Source organism: Corvus cornix, chromosome 21 (assembly GCF_000738735.6).
Source record: "Corvus cornix cornix isolate S_Up_H32 chromosome 21, ASM73873v5, whole genome shotgun sequence".
Classification (NCBI taxonomy): Eukaryota; Metazoa; Chordata; class Aves; order Passeriformes; family Corvidae; genus Corvus; species Corvus cornix.
The window spans coordinates 498,276-516,267 of NC_046350.1; the positions used below are offsets into that span (position 1 = coordinate 498,276).

Below are 17,992 nucleotides of genomic sequence, written 5' to 3' on the forward strand. Positions count from 1 at the left end.
AGTCACTCTGGAACACTCTGGAACACCTGGAGCACTGCCTGGGGTTGGTGTGACCCATATGCCCTGTCCTGCCTGCCTTGGCAGGGAGTGGGCACAGGAAGGGATAACAACATGTGTCAGTGGCTCTGTAGGTGCAGGGGCACTGTCCCCAAAGTGGTGCTCCCCAGGCTGAGGCACTTTCCCTCAGCATCTGCACTCCCAGCTGCAGAAACACAGTGGGTGTGTTTGCATCCAAAACACACAGAAAGGTTCCCATCCATTCCTGAACTTCCACACCACACTCACACTTTCCTGGATACTGAGACAGTCACAGAGCTGAGTCCTGCTGGAACATCTCAGCTTATGTTCCTGTGCCCCTGTTCACAGAAGTGAGCTTCGGCTTCTACACTGCTCCAACATCCTTTGAAGGAACACCACTTCTGCAGAAATCTAAGGAGCCAAGACAGAACCACATTGCTCTGCACTTTTAAAGTTTATGACCCAGGAAAGAAACAGACCCTCACATCCCAGGAGTCCCAAGCAGAGCCTGGTGTCAGACTGGTGCCGTTTTTCAGCACATAATGCTTTTGGCAAACCCAGGTAAAGGATCTTGTTTGTGATAGACAGGCTCCTGAAAAGCCCTGGAAAAATCCTTGTACTGATGAAGAGAAATTTTCTGAGAGCCCCAGGGAACTGTCAACCCTTTGATGATAGCAGTTTGTCACCACAGTGGTCATCAAGCAGACAATGTAAGAGTGGACTCTTCAGTGCTTGCTTTTTTTTATGCCCTCCAAACACATCTATCCAGCACATGCCCACCTCTTTTTCCTGCAGGCATCTCCAGGTGCCAGCTGGCCTGTTGTGCACTGCTGGGGGCCAATGACAAGTCATTAAAGTTGTCCTAGAAGCGGGAAGGATTTGTTTGGCAAAAGAGTCATTTGCCACCATCCTTCCCTTTTGAATGGCATCCACAAAGCCTCACGGGCAGGAGAGTCTGGTAAGACACAGATTTGGAGCCAGCTCCCAGGAGCGGTGGGAAGAGCAGGGAATGTTTAGCTGTAGAACACGGGCTTGCGCAGGACACGCACCACGTTGTAGGTGTTCAGGCCCGGGGCGTCAAAGCCAGGGGACAAACCCTTGCGGTCGAAGGGGTAGAAGTTAAAGAGCTGCCCATTCTGGGTCTCCAGCGAGATGGAGGCAGAACCCAGGTGCAGAACACATGGGAACTCCTTGTCAAAAACGACTTGGAAAACACGATCTTCCAGGTGGTGGAGCTTGATTGTCCTATACTTTTCAGGGATCAGCTCTTCCACATGAGGCCCAAACTGCTGCATGACCAGCACCCCACCAATTCCAACTTTGATCTCATAGAAAGTCAGGTTGGAATAGGTGTAGTAGCCAACATAAGGGATTGGGTTTGGAGGAGGAACCAAGCTTTTGTCGGCCTCTCTGAACGCCGTCTCCATGGCAGGGATGAGATACTCGTATGTCTGAGTCACAATGTCCCCACCCTGAGGTCTGGGCCCTGCCATCAGCACGATGAAGCTCAGGCGGAGCTTGGGGATGAGAGAGAAGGTTGCTGAATAACCATCGAGGTCCCCGTCTTTCCTGATGACATCGTATCCCATCTGCTCGTTAATCTCCCAGGGTGTGCCCGTCTTGTTAGCAAAGTATTCAACGGAGCACTTGAACAGGGGCGTCAGCATTGTCTTCACCGTGTCGGGCTCAAGCAGCCGGCGGTGGTAGGTGCCCAAGAAGACCATGGCCAGCTTGGCCAGGTCAGCAGCTGTGGAGTACATCTGGCCAGAGGGCCGGTACCAGCCCAGGTCGTAAAGCGGGGCCGGCTGCTGGCTGCCGTAGAAGCCCACGGCCATCTGGGAGCGGATGGGCGCCGTGATGTCGAAGCCGGTGTCCTCCATGCCCAGGCGGTCCAGGATGTTCTCCGAGATCCAGCGCTGGTACTGCCCGTTGGCTGCATGGTCAGCCAGCACATGGGCCATCAGGGAGAAGGCCAGGTTGCTGTAGTGGCATCTGGGAAGGAAGAGGAATATATTGGGATCAGCTGTTCATTAGTGATAAGCAAAACCAGTGGCTGGGTCTCTCTTCTTTAGGGAAAAATTCACATTTTATAGAATGACAGATGAAGGAGAGACAGAGAAAAGCTGCACATAGTTGCCAGGATTTGTTGTTAAATCAAGAAAGAGAAATGTTTTATGGGAACATCAGCAGAGCTGTTTAACCCTGATGTACAGAGAGAGCTGGAGATGGAAAAGAAAAAACCCCTCTGTATTTGCATAACCTGACTTGCTGTTTATAATTGTTCACCATCCATTCTTTCTAAGAGCAGTGTGGAGAGTTCCAGGTGCTCGCCCTAAAGGTCTCAAAATCCCAGGTAAACCTCTTTAACCTCTTTGGGGATTTGCCTTGGGATAATCACTTAGATACCTAAGCTACCTTAAGATGGTAAAAGCACTTAAAGAGCACATAAAAGCCCACAAAGCAGCATCTAGCAACGTGGAGTCATTAAAGAAACCTGAGTGCTCCAGTCTTTAATATCCATCAAGTGATTGAAGTCTTTACACTTGAATGAAGTTTAATGGCATGAAGACATGAAGGGGCATTTTTTTAAAACACATTTTCAAAATTCATTTTATTTTCAACCCTGTTGGTTTTTTTTTAATTGTGTGAAGCCACACATCTCATTAAGGCCTATTTAGATCACAAATTTGCACCACTTCAACCTTTTCCAACACATTTGGTTGAATAAAAGCATGATGAGCATATATATTCTTACCCTAAGAATAAATACATTCTGTATGTAAAACCTTGTGTCTGAAATGGAGCTGAATTTCAACACAGAAAAATACGTTAAAACATCTATATCAGTGGATGGGAACTTCCTTTGGGAAGAATGATCTGTTAGCTGGGAAGTATAACAAAGAACAAGGACAGAGACTGAAAACTATCAACGTATCAATTAATAAGACACTGGGAGACTATGAGGGTATGTCCCTATTTATCTTCGTGGGGATCATAAAGATACCAACAGAGATAAGTTTCAATAAAGATATAAAAATACCAGAGAAGATGATGATATTGAAATCTTAAAATCCTTTAAGGAATATCTGTTGTAGCCTCCTACATGATGTGGGACAGAACAACCACAAGTGACCGTGGTAGATCCTTGGCCATCCTGGGTAAATTATTTCAGACCGTAATTAATTCCCAGACAATTCTTAGAAAGTTTTTTCCCAGTTAGTCTGAATCATTTCCCTCATCTGCTGTCCACTGGATCCTGTGGGGAAGTGTCCAAGTCCAGGTTGGACAGGGCTTGGAGCAACCTTGGATAGTGGAAGGTGTCCCTATCCTTGGCAGAGGGGTGGAAAAAGATGATCTTTGATGTCCCTTCCAACCCAAATCAGTCTGGGATTCTATGATTCCATGGTATTTTTGAGTGTTTGCAACCCAGGTAAGAGACTTTTAACAGGCTACAGGAATTGTAACAAGCATTCATAGACCTTTTAGATAATTTAGAGACACACAACTCACCACAGACATGATTTTAACTGAAATCTGTGATGATTTAAACTGTTTAAAGTGCCTTCCCACTTTTGAAAACCTGCATCATTTAAGGCTCATGAAATGAGCTATAGCAGTTTGACTTGGCTCATCTGGGCTTAAAAAATTAAACCCAACCCTGACACCTCCAACAGTCACTTTTTTCTGCCTCTGACAGGCATGTGGGGAGATGGCTGAAGCTCCCTTTGGGAATGGCAGCCTTTTAGCCACTGGCCATGGAGGCTGGGAATGAGGCTGAGAGTGGAGAACACATCCAGACCAAAAGCTCCTAAATGAAGGTATCTGACCTGGTTCCTGGGTCGGCCACCAAGACGTCGTCTTTGAGCAGCGTGAGGGCGTCCTGTGTGTTGCCCTTCCAGAGCAGGCTGGTGGATCGCAGCCTCCTGGGCAGACCTGTGCCGTGGGAAAGGGAGAGAAATAATGGAAATGATGGCTCTGGTGAAGAGAGAACAAAGGCAAGATTCAATGGCAGAGTGGAAGCACCAGTGGTGGACACGAGAACTCTGGAGACACAGCAAGGGCCTGCTCCTGCCGAGCTGCAGGACACAGCATCAAGTAATGGGCTCCTGACTCTGGGTTACACAGGTCCTACCCCAGCATTACCTCTGGGCTGCTGCATCTCCGTGAAAATGCCTCGATGAATGATGGAAAATATCCTGGATCTCCAAGTGTGGTTTGGAAGAGAGGGGCAGAAGGGGTGTTGGGGAATCCCTGTCTGTATTTCCACGTGACTGCATTCCCTTGACTACAAATGTGTTTAACAGTCCCTTTTAACAGGATTTTATTCTTTACACTTCACCACAGAGGGCCTAAACTTCTCTGGACAACTCCAGGCTTGGCCTAAATTATTTTTATCTTCCCCCTCATCTATATCAACATTTATTTAGGGTTTCAAGATATAGAAAAAACCAAGGTTCTTTCCACTTTTAATTATTCAGGGTTTCTAAATGTAGAAAATAATCAAGTTCTTTTCACTTTTAATTCCTCACTGAACATGGATTCCCTAAAATCTTTTGGTCAGTACTTTTTAAATCACCCCAGCTCCTCTGCACAGGATCGATGGCTTGTCTAGGCCAGAACTTGGACTACTTTTGGAATGGAATCCTTGCTGCTTGCTTTGATGTGGAGGTTTGGGAGGAAATTGGGAAACGCGTGTTTTTGACAGAAAAACAACTCACAGTTGTGTGCTCAGTGACCATGTCTTTATCATGGGTTCACTAAGGTTGGGAAGCCCTCCAAGATCATGGAGTCCAACCATTAACCCAGCACTGTCATGTCCACCACTAGTCCATGTCCCCAAGTGTCCACATCCCGTGTTTTTTGAACAACTCCAGGGATAGTGACTCCACCACTGCCCTGGGCAGCCTGTGCCAATACTTCACAACCCTCCCTGTGAAATTTTTTCGTAATATCTGATCTAAACCTCTCTTGGTGCAACTTGAGGCCTTTTCCTCTTGTCCTGCGTCCTGGCAAAGCTGAATGAGGCCCCATTCTTTTGTGGCAGCAACACTTGGTTTTCTCAGCTGGCCTGAGCTTGGTGTTTGAGCTGGAGTGAGAGCCCTGCTTCTGCCCCTGCTCTGGGGCTATTTGTGCAGCTGTGTGACCAGATAAGAGAAGCACTGACGTCTTCCAGTGGACAGTGGGCTCCTTCATTACGAACTTGCCCCAATGGCAGTGAAGAAAATGTTGGAGCAGTGGGAGAATTCACCAGCTCCATGACAGCAGTGCAGTGTCTCCTTGAGGTTCATTGGAAATGATAAACCAGAGCATAATATAATCCAGAGTCATTGATTTCTACCTCATGGGCTGCTAATTGCTGTGACAAGCACGTTGTTAAGAATTTACAATCGCATCCCATCCTGTCATTCGTGCGGATTTGAAAATCGCAGTCTTGACAAGCTGGAGCTTCCCTCCAGCAATGGGCCTGTCGAGTGCTGAGGAGAAAAACCTTTGGAGTTACTTTTGTAATATGAAATGGAGAGACCAGATAATGAGGATCTATTACAGATCAGTTTCCACTGGAAGAATTCAGATGAAACCCACTTTACAATGTGTCATGCGGTGGCTTTGATCCTGGTGCTAAGCAGAACTTATTCCTTTTTGGGGTTTGACACACAGAAAAGGGAAAGTGGAACCGGAACGTTCCTTTGATTTGTGGTTGGGATTTTGAAACCGTGCATTTCCTTCTCCTGAATTGTTAGGGTCCGAGGGTTGGTGTGGTCCTGCTGGGGTGGTCTGGGAAATTTGGGCCACATTCTAAAATCCAAAAATACATTGGAGCATAAAAGGAGCTGAGCAGGGGCACAAATCCAGCACAGTGATGGAAGCAATGGAAGGGCTGCACAGTACCAGGAATTATGCCATGACCAGGTACCCTTTTGACTTATGCTCCTTACAACATTTCTGAGGTGCACTTCACACCTCCCTGGGTGACAGGAGCAGTTAGAGCAGCTTCAGGTGCTCATGTGTCAGAGGGGACCAGGCACAGCTGGTTCCCCTGAAGACAATGTCAGGCTGGATAGAGCCACACCTTGTCTGCACGGAGAGCATCTGGGCAGGGATGTGGTCGCTGGCCACTTTGGGTTGTTTATCTGCTTCTTTCCAGGTTTCAGTATCATTCAGTTTTGGGGAGCCCTCATTTTCATATTCACTTGCTTCAGCTGATGCTGTACCCCATCCTGAGGTCCTGCAAGTTGCAGACATGCTATTTTGATTTTAGGTCCTAATTTTAGGGCATTTATTCCCATCTGGAATAATGCAAGGGTTACAGAGATTAACCAAAATACCACGTGTGATATCAGCACACTCTTTTTGCCCATTACATTTTATAATTCCTCAGTCAAGTATTAGCAGCTTTGTTTCTGAGAAAGGTTAAAGTTCTTAGTCCTGTGAGTTCCTTCTCCCTTAACATACGAATTCCTCAATTCTGAAGGTAGCAGCAGATTAACACTCCTCTGACAGCAAGTGCCAAGCTATTAATAGCCCAGGAATCCCGGATCAGGAACCACACTGACAGCTAAATTTAGCTCAGCAATCAAGGTCTTTCTATTCAAAGCAAAGAGATTTGACCCTCAACTCTACATCTCAGAAAAATGAGAGCACTCGGGACTGGAGTACAAAACAGTGTTGTGCAATTGGAGCCTGATTTCATGGTACCGAGGAGAAAGGAGTCTGTGTTCACCTGAAAGGAATCTGTGTTCACCTGAAAGGAATCTCTGGTCGCCTTGCAGGGGAACAAAACCTCCTCATCTCAGCCCCTGTCCTGGCAGGTGTCCTGGACAAGAGTTCCCTTTGAGCACTCCATGAAGTTGCTGACACCCTGCTTCCAAGGGCCCTGCCTGATCCCTGTGAAGTGCACGGTGCGGGGTCCAGACTGGGAAGCAGCGTCCCAGCAGCCTTGTTTTATTCCTGGAATATGGTCTGCTCTCTCTGTGGGGTCTTTCCAGGGGCACAGAGGCCCAGGGACACGCAGGGAGCTGCCTCACCTGAGAGCTGACTGGCCATTCTGCGCAGGGTGACCGGGGATGGCTTCAGTGGCATCGAGCCTTTTTCCAAAAAAACCAGCCCGTCTGCTGTGTATCTCTGCTCTGAGTCCTTGAGCCTCCCCAGAGGGTTCTTAATAACAAAGTTCTGGGCATAACGCTCCAATGGGTCATCAAGGGACGTGACTTTTCCTTCCTCCCACATCCTGTACAACATAATGGTGGGGAAGATCTTGGAGACGCTGGCAATTCTGTTGGGGAAGAAACATTTGGAGAAATTTAGCATTAAGAAGCCCATGAATCAAGGGGAAAGAAGGTCAGCACATGAGATCACCGTGGTTTTATGTACGACACCTTTGTTTGTTCCAGAGGGAATGCCTAAAATACAGGTAGGAAGTTTGAATTAATATCCTTAAATCTGAATCTTTATAGACTGCAGCATAACCTCTGTCTGTCCCCAGCAGTGCAGTGGGCTGCAGATCTCTTTCTATTCACTTGGCATTCATAAAATGGCGTAAATTGTAAATTACTGCTTAGTAAATACCATAAAAACTCTCAAGTAGTTTATTGGAATTTTAAAGGTTAAAATCACAGAATCATTTAGGTTGGAAAAGACCTTTAAGATCATCGAGTTGGACCATTTACCCAGCACTGCCAGGCCCACACCAGACTGTCCCTAAATGCCAGATAGCCACAGTTTTTGGGTCTATCCAGGCCGTCCCTGTGGCGCAATCGGTCAGCGCGTTCGGCTGTTAACCGAAAGGTTGGTGGTTCGAGCCCACCCAGGGACGTGGACCTGACTCCTGGCCCATGGCAGGGGGTTGGAACCAGACCTTGAATGTCACTTCCAACCCAAATCATTCAATGATTCTGGAAGGAAAATAGCAGGAGGTCATTTTACCATTATACAGATGGGGAAGAACAGATAATCACAGCTGCCGAAACTTTCCAAAATTGTTCATTATGAGGACACAATTTTATAGTCAGAGTGCAGCCCGTGTTTCTTAGATAACACAGTTACAGTTCACTGAAAATTGGTCTTTAGAGGAAGGAAGAATTCCCTTCATCTCTTTTTTTTTTGTTTTTACCTCACATTAAGAGCTTGATTCTGTCTTAACCTAAAATATAACAGCCAATATGACTTTGACTTCACTGGGACGATGAATAAGCTTGTGGGTCTACTTTATGTGTTCAGTAGATATCCACCCCAAACATCAGTTTTTCCTAAACTGACATTTATTATTATTTTTGTAAATCTGGTAGCACTGTCTCCTCTCTGTTCTGCAAATCTGTGCCATCTCTTGGTCTTCAGGTTTGTGCCCTGGACGTGAAGCCATTCCCATGTAAGGAGCAGTATGTTTCAGGTTCTTTGGGGTCATTGCCATTCCAATTAAAAATATTGTCAGAATTAAATGAAAAAATACATAAATAAATCCAAAGTCTCTCAGTAAGCCACCAGCATGTAATAATCTGGGAACTTGCTGTAGCATTGTCTCACAAAGTTCCAGCAAAAGCCAGCAGAGGTTCCTGCATGGACCAGCAGTTTGTGACGACATCTCTGTTCCCAGATATCAGCTCTCCATAGGGGTATCCGCCCTTTCCTGGCTCTCACACCCGTGCCAGGTGTCTCACCTGTAGATGGTGTATTCGTTGGGCAGCCCTGAGGTGGGGTCGGAGCCGTTCTTCTTCCCAAAGTTGCCCGTCCAGAGCACGGTGTCGTTGTAGATGACAATGGCCGACATGGCTGGCAGGCCGGAGTTGTGCATCTTCTGCCGCAGCATCAGATCCACCTGGGGAAGGAAGGGAGATCATGAGCATCCAAAAGAAGAGTCTTATAATGCTTCCAGTCTGTACCAGGCAGTAGAAGGCCCAGACCATCAGCCCTTGTTACACCCGAGCACTCGAGAGGGATCCTATGAGTGGTGTTTTGGCAAAAAGAAGTATTTTAAATGTTTATCTGTTTCTTAGAATTGCTTCTGTTGAGTTATCCTGTGTCCTTTTTCAGTCTACATGTCCACTGTGTGCTCATGCTTGTAATATTTATGATTAAAACCAAACACCAACACGTAATAATTGTAATTTCTTCTTTTTTAATTTGTATTCTGCACATCTGTTCTTTGCACTGGTATTTTAGGGCCAAAGATGTATGAGAGAAAGACTTTTCAGATATCCCACGACACTCCTCATGCCATGAAACACCCTGGAGCTTGGGCTCCTGTTTAAACCACAACCTGAGGAACAGCTCTGAGCAACTGAAGGGCTGTGATTGCTCCTGGCTCCCTGCTGTGCCAGGGCTGTGCAGAACCCCTCATCCAGCTGTGCCCCACCCACCTCTGCAAGCAGAATGAATCGATTTTGCCCTTTTGGGACTTTTTCAAAGCTCTGTCCTCATCTTGCACATATCATTTGCATTTTCAGGCACCCATTTTGTTTTGCACACCATGGTTAAGACATAGGAAATGCCCTTCCAGACCCAGCACTCGAGACAAGAAAAGCCAAACTGAGCCATGTCCTTGGAATCTCTTCACTGGATGGCCAGGGGAAGGGCACTGAGAGCCACAAGTGGAAATATCCAGCTTGTCCAGCCCTTCTGTTGGGGTCCTTTGCCCTCCCTCGCCATGGACCAGTGGCCCATCTGGTACATCTGTAGATGTGTACATCTGGTGCACCAGCACCTCCTGAGAAGGGTCTGGGCTCACAGAGACCATGGAAAAGGACTTTGGACAAGAGCCTGGAGTGGCAGGACAAGAGGGAATGGCTTCCCACTGCCAGAGAGCAGGATTAGATGGGATATTGGAAAGAAATTCTCCCCTGTGAGGGTGGGGAGGCCCTGGCACAGGGTGCCCAGAGCAGCTGTGGCTGCCCCTGGATCCCTGGCAGGGTTCAAGGCCAGGTTGAACAGGGCTTGGAGCAACCTGGGCTAGTGGAAGGTGTCCCTGCCCATGGCAAGGGATGGGACTGGATGAGCTTTAACATTCTTTTCCAACCCATGTGGCTCTAAGATTCATTCCAACAATCATGATCCTCCTTTTCTCAGAGAGAGTCTGACCTTTAGACCTGCCTGCACCTGCAGGAAGTTGACAGAAATAAGAGATGCTCTTCAAGATTCCAGGGACAGGCAGAAACTTTGTAAAAGTGGATGTGAAGTGATGGGAATTGAAATTCAGTGTGGATAAAGCCATGTGTGTGCAGGGAAACTGCCCAAAGCTGGGCCTGAGCTCTCAGGAAGAAGACCCCAGGGCTGAGGTGGATGTTCCTATGGAAACATTTGCTCAGTGCCTTAAGGCAGAAAAAAAGGCAAATAAAATAGGAGGGACTATTAGAGAAGTAACATAAAATATATTTTTTTCACTGTATGAATCCCTGATGCACTTGCATGTTGAATATTGTTCACAGTGCTGATTGCCTTCTACTTGTGAGAAGGAGACAAGTGAGAGAGAGAGCAGGTGATAGGGGCCTAAAAATCGGGAATGTCCTGTCAGAGAATGACTGTCCTTATGGTCCAGACAGTCAGGGCAACACTGCAGTATTTCCTTAGAGCACATGGAGCCTGCCAGAAGTTCAGGCAGTGCTAAGATGTCAGATCCACCTCATACTGAGGATATACTGACAGTGAATTGCACCCTCTTTCATCCAACTGCCGGTCTTCTTCCCCTTCCCCTTCCCCTCCACTCCCTGCTCAGGAGTTACATACAAGCATCTTTTTAATTTTTAAACTGAGGCTTGGGGAAAGCCAGCAAAGCAAGAAAATAAGGAATTGGCACTGGCTGATGAATTGGAACCAGGGAGAACCTGAGCCAGGTACTCTTCAGGACATGAAGGCTGCCACATAATGTACCAGGTGCCAAGAGCCACCATTTCATGCTGGTGGAAACTCTCCAGGCCTTCTGATGGACAAGTGATGATGTTTGTCCATCCCAGCTCACCCTCTGGGCAAGAGAGCTGCTCACTGACCTGTTCACTGAAGGAGTTTTACACATCCATTTCTAGGTTCACACGTTCTCCCCCTCCTCAGTTCCCCACCTCCTTCCCCACGGATGTTCAGCAGCAAAATCCACCATCTCCCCTGTACCCCTGGAGAAAAGCAGCCAAGAGCTGTGTGTCCCTCTGGTCCCTCCTCCCCACAGACCTTCTCCAACGCTTCCTTCAGGATGGGGAGGGGGTGGTCCAGTGGGACTGGCTCAGGATAGCGGGGACACATCTGCACAGCTTCTGACCTCACCTCCATCACAGACGGACCTGGAAAACAGTTTAGGGTGACAGGACTGACAACAGACACGTGGACAAGCTTTAACCTCACCCAGCAGCCACCACAAACTTTCTTGCTTGCGTTGGCCTAAGGGATGCTTCTGCACAGGGAAGGGACAACCCTGAATTATTTCTGTCTCGTGTGAAACAGCCGCACTGTGCCCTGTTATTGCTTATTCCAACATGGGATGGACACAGGATGGACACGGGATGGACACGGGATGTACTTCAACTAACTCTGCTGATGCCTTTTCCTGGTCTCAAAATCAAGAGTCAGACATGGTTAGAAGGGAAAAAGGGATTTTACTTTGGTATTTATTTTAAGGATCCTTAGGTGCACACATCCAGGTCGAATGCACTGAGATGCACCCCGCAATGCCCACCCCCAAAAGATCTGGTATAACATTATAGGTGCTACTAATTAGCACATCTATCAAAGATTCCCCAGTGAGAGGCTCGAGTGAGCCCCCCTCCCCAAGGAACCTTCCCCTGGATGGTTCTGTCTTGGTTTACAGGATGTGTTCTGGAGAGGACCTTGGGGTCTGGGGCACACTGATCCCTAACTACAAAGCTTCTAAAATGTTGAGTCTCCCAGCTGAACAAACAAGTCCGAGAATGTAGGCGAAAAGCACTGAGAATACAGAAGTTGTAGAAAGGTATAACAGGGGTATAAAAGAAAAGGCAAAAAATCATCATGGCATCACTGCAACCTGGGAGAGTAAAGAACTGGGGCTGCAGAAGACTCTGGGGTGCCTGGCAGTGGGTTTAGCCCCCCTGGAAGGGCCTGCCCATGTCTAGAGGAAAGTCTGAGCTGGAGTTCAGGAGAACAGTGAGCAAGAGTCATCCCTTGTGTATCATCACCTCAGAAATGGGGGCAGGAGTGACCTGTGAGTGCCACCTGAAATCCAGCACCAACAACACTTGGTAGGCCCCACACCTACTCTATTAGTTGCCTCCTGAATCAGCTGCATCCTGCATATCCCACAGACAGCTTCAATTTTTGTGGCCAGAAAAGGTCTTTAAACTCAGGGAGAGACAGGAACTCCCTTACTTGGAGGCACTATTTTCCCAGCTGATCCCAAGGTGTTCATACATACAGCTACCCTGTACAGCTGGGAACAAAATGCCATCTTCTTGCTTACCAGGGGGACATGAAGCATCAGGCATGAGGAGGGAAATGGCACTAGGAAGTCATGGAGGTGGACAGAGTCTACAGGCAGCCTGGTACTCTGTGATAAAAATGTGTGGTTTGAAACCTTTTCAGATCTTGGTCTCTGAAATACCTCTGGAACCTTCATCGTAGATTTTATGCCGCCTTTCAGCTACTTAAAGCTCTGATGCATTGACACCGTGGATATTTAATCCTTGCGCATTCAGTGCCTTGAGTGGATTGGTTGAGTTTCCTATAATCAACAGAGGAGGCCACGGAGCTGCTCCAAGGGCGGGAGCCCCTCTTGGAGCCAGGCTGGGAGAGCTGGGGGTGCTCACCTGCACAAGAGAAAGCTCCAGGGAGAGCTCAGAGCCCCTTGCAGGGCCTAAAGGGGCTCCAGGAGAGCTGGAGAGGGGCTGGGGACAAGGCATGGAGGGACAGGACACAGGGAATGGCTTCCCAGTGCCAGAGGGCAGTGCTGGATGGGAGATTGGGAAGGAATTGTTCCCTGGGAGGGTGGGGAGGCCCTGGCACAGGGTGCCCAGAGCAGCTGTGGCTGCCCCTGGATCCCTGGGAGTGCCCAAGGCCAGGCTGGACACTGGGGCTTGGAGCAGCCTGGGATAGTGGAAGGTGTCCCTGCCCATGGCAGGGGTGGGATGAGATGGGCTTTAAGGCCCCTCCAGCACAAACCATTCTGTGATTCTGTGGTTCCATGAATTCTAATGTGAATTGGCTTAAGCCAATGCAAAGATTTGGGGAATAGGAAAGGGAGCAAACCCTGAAGCTGAAACACATGGTAAGGTATGAAACAAAGCCAGTTCTGAACTGGAGTAACTTTTACAACAGAAAAAACCAAGATAAAGAATCTAAAATAAAATGCCGCCTTAGCAGTTAACCACGGCTCGGCCAGGATTGATGGAGCTTCTCTGGACACCAGCAGAGTGACATGGTACCTCCATCAACCCAGCCTTCACCTCCTCTGTGGCCTTGAACCAGAAAGGAGGACAAAACTTTATTGCTCTCTGGGCGAATCTGTGTTTGGGGAAGTGCTCTTTGGGGAGAAATGGGAAGAAAGCTTTTCCTAGTCTTCCAAATCCCTGTGCCACACCATGACTAAGGTTAAAACCTACTACTCACTGGGCTCCACCTTGGGGAGGCTGTACTGCCACAGGAAGCAGCCGGTCATGGCCACAGACAGCAGGAAGAGGAAGACGACCAAGACGTGGATCCACTTCACCTCCATGGCAGCGAGTTTGAGGAAGCTCTGGCTGCTGGGTGCCTGCTGGGAATGGAAAAGAAATGGGCTCTGAGAGAGAAAACACCTGTGTGTGTCAGCTGTGAGAGAGGCCCCTGTGCTGGAGAATAAAGCTGCTGCAGGGACAGGACTCACCTGCTCTGGTGGAAGTGTCCCTGCCCATGGCAGGGGTGGAATGGGATGGGCTTTAAGGTCTCTTCGACCCGAACTATTCTGGGATTCTGGGATAATTTCAGTACCATTGCTGCACCAGGGCAGGGCAGACCAGCCCATGTTGGGGTAACTGGAACCAGAAATGCCTTCCTGGCTTTCAATGAGCTCTGTGAGCCATAACTCTCCTCTCCTTGGTGTTTCTTGTGGAACATCAACCACTCCTTTTGCCTTCTCCCCTCCCTGCAGGTGAAGCTCATCATCCCAGCCTGGCAGGAGTCTCAGTTACAGCTCTCACTTCCTCCCTTCTCAACCACCATGACTTATTCCTGGATATCTTTCCAGCCCCTTTTTCCAGAGTCCAGCATCTGTTCATGGCAGCCACCAGCCAGACCATCTGAGCAGATCCAGCTTTTCTAGATGAATGATGGAATTATTCACTCTGTGCTGCCCTTACCCTTCTCTGTTGTGCCTGCAAATCCCATTCTATCACGTACCATCTGTAAGCTTGGCATTTACAGATGCCATGTTTTGGGAAACTGGCTGATATTTGAGTGTGTGCAGCTCTCACAACACTGGAGACCATCCAGGTTGGTGAGAGAACCAGATCAATGTTGAAGAAAAACAAGGAACAGATGACAAATGAGGAGGTGCCTGAGCCTGAGCTGTGCTCCTTCACTGCCTGCAGGAGGTCAGGAGGGTGCTTTTGAAAGTTTGGCAATTAATGTTATAAAACATATGGCCTGCCATTTGCATCCAATATGCTCCACATTCCTAAGCTGTTTCAGGTTGTCTGGACTCACTTGTAGGATAGACAGATTGAAATATTCCCTTTAGATTTCCACACAGCCCTTTCCCCCCCTGCTTTTGAGATATGGGATAGTTCATGCAAAAGCTTCTGCAAATCAACTGAGCCTTGTCACTCACAGCCAGGGAATCTGCAGAGCCTTTCCCAGACTTGCACATGACTCTGTGGATCCAGCTGGGTTTCCCAGCCTTCACTGGAACTCTGGGTTGCAGTTCCACTTTCTGCGTAATAGCAGAAATATATCACAATTTTTCCTGAAGCCCTTCAGCCTGGTCGGGTATTCCTACAGGAATTTCTGAAAGCAGCTTATATCAGGTTCTTCCATAACAATTAAAATTCAAGGATGGCTTTAGACTGGGCAGGTGCCTGCAGATCCACTTGCAGCTGAGCCTGCCCGAGCACTCCAGGTCCATATTCCTGCCTGTGATGTGTTTCTAAATAGGGGAATGCCATCCTGACAGCAATCCCATTTTTGTTTGGCTATACCAACCTCCCGCAGGGCCTTAGCAGGCAGGAGATCCCATCACTCAAAGAGAAGCCTGTGCTGAGATCTCTTTAATCCCCTTATGCTGGCAGGGCTCGGTGTGTGCTCAAGGATGTCACCTGGGGCTGTTTTCCTGCAGCGAGGAGTGGGACAGGGCCCTCTGCCCTGGAGTGGTCATGGCATGACTTTCTTGGATCTAGTCCCATCTTAACAACATTGACGACTCCACCAATTTTCAGTTCCTCTGACCCTCCTTCTGCCTCTTTCCTTGCTTCACTGAGAAGCCCTGATTTGCGAGTCCTGAAGAACAAGGTGAGAGGACAAGTATTTTCTGGTGTATTCCTCATCTCATGGACTCCACACTCCCTGGGCCACTAACTGAGCACACAAAGATACGAACTTTGAGCTCATCTTTTAGTCCAAACTCATCCTTCAGTCCAAACTCCCCTTTATTTCTTGTGAATCATGAGTGCTCTGAATGGCTCTTTTTCGTTCTCTGCCCTGTGATGCAGTGGGAATGCAAAGAAACCCTGGCAATACTATGGACTAGAGACATGGATCTCTCCTTTATTGATGGGACACCAGACACCCGAAAGTATGAGAAATATTCATCCACCTGAGGAGATGCTCTACCCTCCAAACTACCTTCCAGGGAAATACCGCTTTCCCCCTGTACTGGGGAGGCTGTCAGGCAAGCAGATGGATAGATCCCTGTAAACACTCACACAATTCCCACTCCAGGACCTGTCTGGTCTCACCTTCCTCTGGTTTCCCCTTCACTCTGTGTCTTTGTGACCGTCACTGCTCACAGCACAGACACAGCAAGGCAGGGGGAGGGGGATGCTGAGCACTTAAACACATGCAAATGAATGCAAACACATGCAGGAATGAGTGCACACAGCTTCCCATGGGGAGAGCTTAGCAGTAGGATACATTTTTTCCCCCTGAGCTTTGCAAAATTAGGATGGGGAGAGAAACTGGGGATTCCCCGTGGACCACCCAGGTCACTGTCCTGCCCCACCAGGGTCGCTTGGTCAAGGCGCAGCTCAGCACGGATTAGGGAGAGCCAGAAAGACCCCCAGCCCCTCACGTACCATCTCCAGGAGCTGCCTCAGTCCCAAAGGCTGTTGTCCCTCCTCCAGGCGTGTGGGCACCTCAACAGCCCCATCCTGGCCGGCCTCAGCCCTGGGCAGGGGGGAGCAGGAGCCCTTGGCATCTTCCAAAGGCAGCTCCGTGTCACAGGCAGGTGCTGCTCTGTCACTGGCTGGAGCGGCCGGGTTTATCTCCCCAAAAGTCCTTCTCCAGCTTTATCTCCCCAGGAGTCCTGCTCTGGGTTTCCCCATCCATTTGGCCCATCCAGGCCCTCCACAGAGTGCTGCTGATCTCCCCCAGGAAAGGAGCTTAGAGTGACAGGGACAGGATGGCATTTGCACAGGAAAGTGCCTGAGAGATTGGATGTTAATTCTTCCTAAAGCTTCTGTGCCATGTGTGTGAATCACAGCTGAAACCAGTAGGGCTTCACCATCTATTTATAGCAGCTTCATCTCCTCCTGACATCTGAACAGGAGGCGATTAAGCAGGAGAGGGCCAGTCCCTGAGTGCCTCCAGCCAGCCCCGGGAGCTACTCGAGGGGAGGGGATGTGGGGAGATAAGCTGGGAGCTCAGGCACTCTCTGGGCTTAATCCTGAACAGCCTCCTGGAGTTCCCTCCCAGTGACAGACAAGGGAGTCATTCCCAGCTCCCAGGCTCACAGGACAGAGGTGGAGCTGGGATTTCTTCCCCCTTATCTGCCGCGCACTCTGAAGTGGGAGGTGAAGGAGAGGATCCTTACCCGCAGCTGTAACCCCTCCATGGCTGCTCAGGTGGCTCTTCTCATCCCCTGAGCTGCTGGTCCCCACAAATAAAGGGCTCATGAACCCCTGTGATGAAGAGGAACAAGCAGTTGGTGCAGGCAAAAAGCAGAGAGCAAGGAGGTAACAAAAGCCCGAGTAACGAAGCCCAGCTCAGGTAAGCAGAGCAGCAGGGAGAGACTGGCTTTGGAGATGGGGGTTGGAATGAGGAGATCTTTAAGGTCCTTTCCAACCCAAACTATTCCATGAGATAAAGCACAGTAATCACTCAAGGTAAGTCCTCAGCAACACCTTCCCTCTCTCTGCCTCTGGTCTGGCAGCATCTTGGGTTCACCCCCAAGCTCTGGGACTTCCCATTTCCCTTGACCATCCTCACCTCATCTCCAAACACAAGAAATTGGAGCTTTGAGACCTTCAAGGCTGGCACATTTTCACTGTGGCTCCTCCAAAGGGTCCTTCCAGCCCCCTGCAAGCCTCCTTTGCCTTGTTCCCTCTACACAGCCAACAACACACCCTTAGCCTTGGGAATCACAGCCACAGCCAAGGGACTGCGTGACAGGATTGGAAGTGCCAAGATAATGCCACCACCACCATCTTTCCCAGAAAATCTCCCATAAAATCTCCCTCATTCCTCTACCTGGCAGAGGCGATTCAATCCCCAACCCCCCAAAAAGAGCTCTTACCAGCCTTGCTGCTACCTCCGGCTTCCAGCTGAGGAATTTGGGGCTGTCCTGCAGCTGCAGATGTTAAGAGCTTCTGAAGCACTAATCCAGCTGCCAGCCTCTCTGAGCATGGATTAACGGGTCAGGCCTCACTCCTCCACAAGCAGCACAGCATCTGTCCAGGGATGCAGCCAGAGGGAGGATTGCTGGTGATTTCCTGGCTCCAGCAGTACTGCAGAGTGGAAAATGGGGAGCTGGGGTGTGAGTATCCGTAACATGCTGTGAGCTGGACATGCTGATAATGAACGAATGTAATATAATATAATATAATATAATATAATATAA

General features: G+C 48.8%; 1 protein-coding gene and 1 non-coding gene across 5 annotated transcripts; one reads left to right on the forward strand and one right to left on the reverse strand.

The window, feature by feature from the left end:
* Positions 1 to 457: 457 nt before the first annotated feature.
* LACTBL1 (lactamase beta like 1) lies at positions 458 to 17,764 on the reverse strand. 4 transcript variants are annotated; one of them, XM_019293657.3, is made up of 8 exons: positions 17,669 to 17,764; positions 16,967 to 17,054; positions 13,576 to 13,717; positions 11,170 to 11,279; positions 8,673 to 8,830; positions 7,044 to 7,291; positions 3,846 to 3,951; positions 458 to 2,010 (listed from the first exon to the last, which is right to left on the reverse strand). In XM_019293657.3, exons 2-8 carry the CDS (start codon positions 16,985 to 16,987, stop codon positions 1,032 to 1,034), a joined length of 1,764 nt encoding a protein of 587 aa, XP_019149202.1. In that variant the 5' UTR covers positions 16,988 to 17,054; positions 17,669 to 17,764; the 3' UTR covers positions 458 to 1,031. The 4 variants fall into 4 exon arrangements, with proteins under 4 accessions (XP_019149202.1, XP_019149201.1, XP_019149203.1 ...); XM_019293656.3 differs by having other exon boundaries at positions 13,576 to 13,720; positions 17,669 to 17,763; XM_019293658.3 differs by lacking the exons at positions 16,967 to 17,054; positions 17,669 to 17,764 and adding an exon at positions 16,230 to 16,605.
* On the forward strand, positions 7,758 to 7,831 carry TRNAN-GUU. Its single transcript has one exon. It is a non-coding gene; the product is annotated as a tRNA-Asn (tRNA).
* Positions 17,765 to 17,992: the final 228 nt, after the last annotated feature.

What these genes read in the sequence shown, in the direction of transcription:
- LACTBL1 (XM_019293656.3), bottom strand. Translation starts at nt 16,987, where the DNA reads ATGGAGGGGTTACAGCTGCGG. An exon ending in TGGAGGGGTTACAGCTGCGG is followed by an intron (nt 13,721 to 16,966) that starts GTAAGGATCCTC and finishes TTCCATTCCCAG; the next exon opens with CAGGCACCCAGCAGCCAGAG. An exon ending in AATGGCCAGTCAGCTCTCAG is followed by an intron (nt 3,952 to 7,043) that starts GTGAGGCAGCTC and finishes CCCACGGCACAG; the next exon opens with GTCTGCCCAGGAGGCTGCGA.